Source organism: Rattus rattus, chromosome 1 (assembly GCF_011064425.1).
Source record: "Rattus rattus isolate New Zealand chromosome 1, Rrattus_CSIRO_v1, whole genome shotgun sequence".
Lineage (NCBI taxonomy): Eukaryota > Metazoa > Chordata > Mammalia > Rodentia > Muridae > Rattus > Rattus rattus.
Genome location: NC_046154.1, coordinates 3,413,172 through 3,421,248, shown reverse-complemented (window position 1 = coordinate 3,421,248; position 8,077 = coordinate 3,413,172). Strand labels below are relative to the sequence as shown.

General features: G+C 43.0%; 1 protein-coding gene across 1 annotated transcript; it reads right to left on the bottom strand.

Moving 5' to 3' along the window:
• Positions 1–4,060: 4,060 nt before the first annotated feature.
• LOC116891149 (thymosin beta-4) lies at positions 4,061–4,558 on the bottom strand. Its single transcript, XM_032891936.1, has one exon. The coding sequence runs from the start codon at positions 4,488–4,490 to the stop codon at positions 4,356–4,358; it is 135 nt and encodes a 44-aa protein (XP_032747827.1). The 5' UTR covers positions 4,491–4,558; the 3' UTR covers positions 4,061–4,355.
• Positions 4,559–8,077: the final 3,519 nt, after the last annotated feature.

Genomic DNA, 8,077 nt, shown 5'->3' with positions numbered 1-8,077 from the left:
CTGAAGAGTCCAGTTTAGCTAGGATACTCACAGGAAAGTTGTGTCCTTTGCAGTCCTCTCCTCTAGTTTCTTAGGAAAATACTCTAGCATGCTGGTGAGACTGAAGAGATTTTCCAGTCCCACTCAGAGCTAACAGAGCTAACAAAGATGGCTACTAGAAAGATAATTGTACTACTCAGACTAGAGGCATGGGGAGCCTCCTGAGCAACAGACCTTGCTGTCCGAGGCCCAGTGCTGTAGTCCCAGCTCTGTTAGGTGGTCTGTAACTGTGAGCAAACTGTGGGTCTCTCTCAGACCCAGACCCTTCCCTGTAGTATGGGAGTACTATTACTCACTACGAAGGTTCTGTAGGGATTAGACCATCTGAGAGATTGAGTGGCAGTGTGTTTAAAAGGTGCTATAGTTACTTTTCTCATGGTGCTGTGAGACCACTGTTGCTCAGGAATGTGAGTTATTTCTGCTGGAGCGGTTAGGTTGGAATTTTGTTTTATTTGAGGGGAATGGTCATGCATGTGCCACCATGAGTGTGTGGATATCACAGGACAATGGGAATTATCCAAGTTTTCTCCTTCTACCTGTGGCTTCAGGAGATGGAACTAAAGTCATCAGTCTAAACCTGTTTTTGTTTGTTTGTTTTTTAAAGACACTTAAGAGACATGCTTTGAAGTTAATTTTTTTAACTTAGTGTTTTTATTGATTTTTTGGGAATTTCACATAATGTATCCAATCCCATTGACTTCCCAGTCCTCCCAGGTATACCCCCCAGACTTATGAACTCCCCCAAAACAGAAGAAAAGAAAAAGAAAAATACAAAGTCCAATTTGTGTTGACCATATACTCACTAAAGCATGGCCAAACTCCAAGGGGCCAGCCCCTTAAAGCTAACTGATTTCTTCCCCCACCCCACCCCCACCACAAGCCATCAACTGTGAAGAGCTATACTTTAGAATCCTTACCCCAATTTTAAAGCGTTGTTTTTGATGGTTTCCTGTCTAGACTGTTTCCTTTTGGGGGTTGGGGGCAAAGAAATCACAGAAGCCTCCTATGTCTCTCAATGAAATAACACTGCAAAAGTAGCTTCCTTATCCTTTATAGCCAGCGGCAGCAGAGATCATGGACTTCATGGTTTCTAGCTACAGCCTTGCCCTGGGTAGTATTGCCGTTCTTCCCTGTGTACCTGGCTCTGTTCTGCCATCTATCCTTCCAACTTTTTGAGTCCACTTTTTCAAAGCATTTTCCCATGGACCTGCCCTTCTCTCATTTTTTTCTGGGACATGTGGACTTTGCAGAGTCCTCTGCTGCTATGTCTTCCTCTAAGTCTCCACGAGTCTCTCAGGCTCCCCAGAGCTGCTCTCTGGTGGCAGTGCTGGTTTCAATCACAGCCATGCTTGAGGTGATACCTTGTTCCTGGATCTGATTTCTGCAGCCCTGGTCTCACCACCTGCTCCTAGGTATTGGAGTGGACTGATTAGAAGCTCTGGATCTGGGCCCAGATGGCAGCCAAGTTGGTCAGCCTGAACGCAGTGGGGTCTTCTAGGCAGCCCACCTGCATGCAATGTTTGGAAATTAATAATTCACTATTGTCTAGTATTCTTGACACATAATATGTTTGAGTCAGTGTCAATGAAGATTGTTTGAGTTCTCTAAACGTCTGGACCTTTGTATAGAATACTTACAAACACAAAATATAAGCGGCCTTTAATGGTAGGGAAGAGAAAGATTCCTTCCCACATATATGTAAAACCTCCTTTTGGTGCAGTTGCTCTTTCAGAACATTCCCTGAGCTGCTTGCATCCTACTTGTCAGCTGTCCTGGGGATAATTAAAGGGGACAGGATGATAGGGTCATGCTGTACATCTGAGTACTTAAAACATGAAGAATTACTCTATGTAGCTTTCCTTTCCTCAGGGCTGGCAAGATGCCTCCCTCATAATGGGCTTCACATGTGAGTGCAGCTGGTCGTGTGCAGAGTTCCTGGGTTGCAGTGCTTTGCTTTGTAATTTAGATCTTTCTCAGAAGAAAACTTTCTTTTATATGTGAATTACTTCTGTTCTAAGTACTTGGGAAGCTGAGGTGGGAGGGATCAGCGTGGGTAACATAGTGCCACCCAGGGTCAAAAAAAGTGAATAGGAGATGGGGTGGGACACAGCTGAGTTGACAGAAGGCATAGTCCCAACTCCAAGACCTCAGGAACTGGAGGCAGGAGAGAGTTCAGGTCATTCTTGGCTGCCTAGGGAGTTTTAGGCCAGCCTGGGATACAGGAGACACTGTCTCAACAATAACAGAAACAGTAGTAAACAAGTTAGCATAGAAGAAAACTGAAGTGATAATGTGGAGGAAAAACTTACGAAACTCTCTAATCATAAGAGAAGTGAATGAAGAGCTCAGTAGCATTCTGAAAGGGAGAAATCAGATAGGGCATGTAAGCAAAAGCCAGGATAGGTAGCACATGCCTATGGTCCTATAATCCTACAAACTGAAGACCAGCTTGAAATGGATTTCACGTCTTAAAAAACAAAACAACAGCGAAACCCCAAACAATGTAATTAGAGTGCTAATACTTGGATAACTGGAGCGTCTGAAGTTGACACAAGAACAAATGGCCAGGCATGGTGGTGCATGCATATAATCCCAGTACATGGGAGGTAGAAGTAAGAAGACCAGGAGTTCAAGACCAGCCTCAGCCACATAGATTTTTATGTTTTTTCCTAATTTGCTTAATACTCATATCTTACTGAGCTTCTTTTTTTGTTTTGTTTTGTTTTGTTTTGTTTTTTGAAGACTCTTACTGAGTCTTCATTGTTTGTTTTGTGTTGAGGTTCAAACAAGGCCTCAAACGTGTTCCCCTTCATGCCTCTGCCTTTTGAGTGCTTTTAAAGCTTTGTTATTGTGTGTTTGTGAGTGTGGTTTCATGTGTTATAGTCACAAATGTGGGATCAGATAACTCCCTCCTTCCACTGGGACCGTGGATGGGACTCAGGCGGACAGGCTTGTGCAGCAAGTGCTTCTGCCAAACAGCACTGCGCTGTTTGCCCGTCTCCCTTTGAGGTTAAATTCTTTTCTGTCTCTTGGCATACATCCTTGTTCTTTTAGTCCTGTTCGACCTTTTATCCTTGCTTCTATGTCACCTTCTTTTGTTTGTTTACTTTTATTTATATTTATTTTTGGCCTCAAACTTGCTATGAAGCTGAAGATGACCATGAACTTGTGATCTTTTTGTCTCCATCTTCCAAGTTCTGATATTACAGGTGTGTACCGCCATACTAGATTTATGTAGCACTGGGGCTCGAATGTTGGGCTTTTGTGCATGCTAGGTTAGCATTATACGTCCATCACAATTGTGTGTGTGTGTGTGTGTGTGTGTGTGTGTGTGCGCATGTGTGATGATGATGATGTCTTGCTGTGTTGCCCAATCTAGTTTAGTTTCTAGGTTTACGAGATCCTGAACTGGAGCTGTAGCACTCACCTATTGTGTAAAGATGCTAACTTTAAAAAAAATGTTGGGCATGAAGGTGCATGGGCAGCTTTTGGGAGGCAGAGGTAGTTCGGTCTCTGAGTTGGAGGTCAGGCTGGTCTACACATCGAGTACCAGACCAGTCAGGTATACATAACGGGGTCCTGTATGCATATTACTTAAGAGCTTTTGAATGTCGAGTGTCCTGCACGTCTTATATCACTTTAGGGTCATTTTGTAATCTTCAAAACAGTGCACATTTTTTTTCTTAATGAAAAATGAGGTAAAGCCACATGTGGTGGCACTTGCTTTTAGTCCCAGCACTCAGGAGGCAGAGGCAGGTGGCATCTCTGTGAGGTCAAGGCCAGCTTGGTCTGCGTATCATGCTCCAGGCCAACTAAGGATACATACACGGTAAGACCCTGACTCAGAACAGACAGACAGATGACAGACAGATGACAGACAAGAAACGAAAAATGAGGTTAGATTCAGCCTCATGTGGTAGGTACTCCCCTCATCTTCCACAGGGTGAAAGAGTATTCTTAGGTGGTGCATTCCAATAATTAAAATCGTTTGAACAAAAAAAATGGCACTCTGATTAAACTGCATTTTATATCCTGCAAGACATCTTGGACCATCTTTATTTATTCTCAATTCCACCATCTCTCCCACCCAGCTTTTTCCTTCACCAACATACAAGTTCTTTTCCCTCTCTGCCAGCCAGGCCAGCAGGTGGGCGGGAGAGGCGGGGGAGGCCTTCCTGGTCAGCAGTTCTGCTTCTTTGATGTGAAAGGGGCAGCACAGTCATTTAAACTTGATCCAACCTCTTTGCATCTTACGAAGTTAAACAGCTAAAAGAAGTAAAATAAGAAGGCAGTGCATATTGGCAGCGCTCGCCTCATTACGATTCGCCAGCTTGCTTCTCTTGTTCAATTGTTTCTTTTGAAGGCAGAGGATTTTTCTCTTGTGTTTCTGTCTTCTTCAACTTTGACTTATCGAATTTCTCGATCTCAGCCATATCGGGTTTGTCAGACATGGTTGCTGGAAGGAGCTGAGCGAGCTGGGCGAACAAGGAGAGTCGATCCGCTCAGAGGCCGCTGCCGACTCCCCTTAACTCTTGAATAGGGGTACCCAACCTCAGTCCAATGTTTGGCTGTAAGTATCTGCATTTCTCAGTCAGCTGTTGGTAGAGGTTCTCAGAGGACAGCCATGCTAGGCTCCTGTCTGCCAGCAAATGGCATCAGTAATAGTGTCAGGGTTTGGTGCCTGTGCATGGAATGGATCCCAAGTTGGAGCGGTCACTGGAAGGCCTTTCCTTCAGTCTCTGCTCCATTTTGTCCCCCATTTCCTTTAGACAGGAACAATTTTGGGTCATAATTTTGAACATGGATGGATGGCCCCATATCTCAACTGGGAGCCATGTCTATAGACTGGAGGTGGTCTCTTCCAGTTCCATCTCTCCACTATTGGGCATTTTGGCTAAGGTCATCCCCATGGAGTCCTGGGAGCCTCTCACATCTCAGGTCTCTGGAACTTTCTAGAGGTCCCCTTGCCCCTGCCTCACACCTCTGGCTTCCTTCCTGTCTCCCCCCAATACCTGATCCTGCCCCTTTTCTGCCCCCCTCCTCTCTCCCACCCAGATCCCTCCCTCCCTTTTTCCCCCTCCCTCTGCCTCCCATGATTATTTTGTTCCCCCTTCTAAATGGGTTTCAGGTATCCATTCTTGGACCTTCCTTCTTGTTAAGCTTTCTATGGTTTGTGATTTGTATTGTGGTTATCTGAACTTTTTGGCTAACATCCACTTATCAGTGAGTGCGTACCATGTCCTTTTGAGTCTGGGTTACCTCATTCAGGATGATATTTTCTAGTTCCATTCATTGTCCTGCAAAATAGGTAAATAGTATTGCATTGTGTAAATGAAGCACTTTTTCTGTGTCCATTCCTCTGTTGAAGGACATCTGGACTGTTTCCAGCTTCTGGCTATTGTGAATGAGGCTGCTCTGAACATAGTGGAGCACGTGTGCTTGTGGTTTGGTGGAGCATCTTTTGGGTGTATGCCCAGGAGTGGTATAGCTGGGTCTTCAGGTAGAACGATTTCCAGTTTTCTGAGGAACCACCAGATCGATTTCCAGAGTGGTTGTACCAGTTTGCAATCCTGCCAGCAATTTTTTTGCACATGATTTTTAATAGAAGATTTAAATTTATGTAGTGAGAACTAATGAGAGAAGGCATCAAAATACAAATGAAACAAAATGGAAATGGTTAAATGTATAGAACCAGAAGACCACGGTATACTCAGTAGCATTACTCACCAGAGGAATCTCCTGGAAGAAAATCTGATCAGCACTTTCTACCAGAATATAATGAGGAATTAATAATATAAGGGCTGTTGAGATGGTGCCCTGGGACCAATATGGTAGGAGAGAATCAGCTCCTCTAGGTTGTCTCTGACCTCCACACATCTGCTGTGACATGTGTGCATCTGCACACAAAATAAATAAATACAGCAATAAGTAAGCATAATAATAAAATATATTGTGAATGGTCATCTATTAATCTAATCAGTTATGGCTTTTAATGTTTTAAACATGGTTGACATTTACTGAGATTTATATAGGATAATTTTCTGCTGAAAGTAAATTCCCCTCTCCTAACTTTCTTTTGAACACTACTACTGAGCTATATCTCCAGCCATTGGCTTTTTTTTTTTTTTTTTTTTTTTTTTGAGACAGGGCTTCTCTGTGTAGCCTTGGCTGTCCTGGAACTCACAGAGATCTTTCTTCCTCTGCCTCCAATTAAAGGTATGTGTACCATGCCTGGCAAAAACCCTTTGCAGTTTGAGACAGGGTCTTGTTGCGTAGCTCAGGCTGATCTCAAACTTATGAGTCTCCTGCTTTAGTCTCTTAAGCACTGGAATTACAGATGTGCACCACTATGCCTGACTTAATATAACTTAAAAAGTTTTAGATTTATTTTGTATATGTGAATGTTTTGCCTGCATGTATGTATGCATACCAGATGCATGCCTGGTGCCCTTTAAAGTCAGAATCTCCTTAGATCTCCTGGACCTAGAGTTTCAGATTGTTGTGTGCTATCCTGTGAGTACTGGGAATTGAACTCAGGTTCTCTATAAGGTGAGTCCAAGACAGCCAGGGCTGGTTACATTGAAACCCTGTCTCAAAAACAAACAAACAAACAAACAAACCAAAACCAAAAAACCCCAAACAAAACAAAACAAAACCCAAAGACAAAAGAGACAATACAATTAAAAAGACCATTGTAAAAGGAGATAGGTGGCTCACTACTTGGATTAAGTTCCCAGCACCCTCGCAGTGGCTCACAACTGTCTGTAATTCCCGTTCTAGGGGATCTGACAGCTAGGCATGCACCAAACAGGCATGTGGTACATAGACACAGATGCAGGCAAAACACCCATACATCCTAAAACACAAAGTTGTAAAGGCTGAGAATAAACATGGAAAAGGTATTTGCCATTCTGTAAGAGAAGAGTAATCTTTTTTCACCCTTTGATTTTCTTTTTTTTTTTTTTTGAAGATTTATTTATTTATTTTGTCTCTGTGAGTACACTGTAGCTGTCCTCAGACACACCAGAAGAGGGCATCAGATCCCATTACAGATAGTTGTAAGCCACCATGTGGTTGCTGGGATTTGAACTCAGGACCTCTGGAAGAGCAGTCAGAGCTCTTAACCACTGAGCCATCTCTCCAGCCCTGATTTTCTTTTTTTCATCTTGAGTATTTTTCCTTTGTGTGTGTGTTGGGGCTCAAACTTGGCTGCTCACGCTTGCATGGCAAGTAGCTTCCTGACTGAACATCTTTCAGCCCTAAATATTCAGTTTTGAAAGTTACTAAAGGAGAGGTGAGAAAAGGGACGTCATGCCAACCAGTCTTCACAGTTTTGTCACTTCTTGTGTTTAGTTGGTTAACAGGTGTTGTAGTGCATCTTTATATTCAGATATTTGACAGATGTGAAATGCAGTAAAACAATATGCAAATTGATAATTATAACTGTTTGATGTTGGCAGGCAGGAGATTAAAATAGGAATACAAATATTTCTTTTATTTTTTAATTTTTTATTAATCATTTTATTTGTTTACATTTCAAATGATATCCCCTTTCCCAGTTACCCCTCCACCAACCCCCCCATCCCATCCCCTTTTACCCCTCTTCCCTTTTCCCCTGTGAGGGTGCTCCTCCACCCATTCACCCACTCCAGCTTCACCCCTTTAGCATACTCCTACACTGGCACATCAAGCCTCCCTTCCCTCCCATTTATGTCAGATAAGACCATCCTCTGCTACATATGTATCTGGAGTCTTGGCTTCCTCCATGTATACTCTTTGGATGGTGGTTTTATTCCCAGGAGCTCTGGATAGTCCAGTTAGTTGATATTGTTCTAGTTCCTACTTTAAAGATGTCACTCTTCAAATAAAATGGAAATGGTAGTTACTGCACTTAAGTGATAGACTTCTTTTAATGCTTGGTTCTGAAACAAGAGAGTAACAAGCAAGAGAACCAATACCATATGCTTTGGAAATTGTCTCATGATAGGTCAGGCGTGACCAAGCAGGTTAGCCATTCCTTGTGCTTAGAGAACCAGGT

What these genes read in the sequence shown, in the direction of transcription:
- LOC116891149 (XM_032891936.1), bottom strand. Translation starts at nt 4,490, where the DNA reads ATGTCTGACAAACCCGATATGGCTGAGATCGAGAAATTCGATAAGTCA.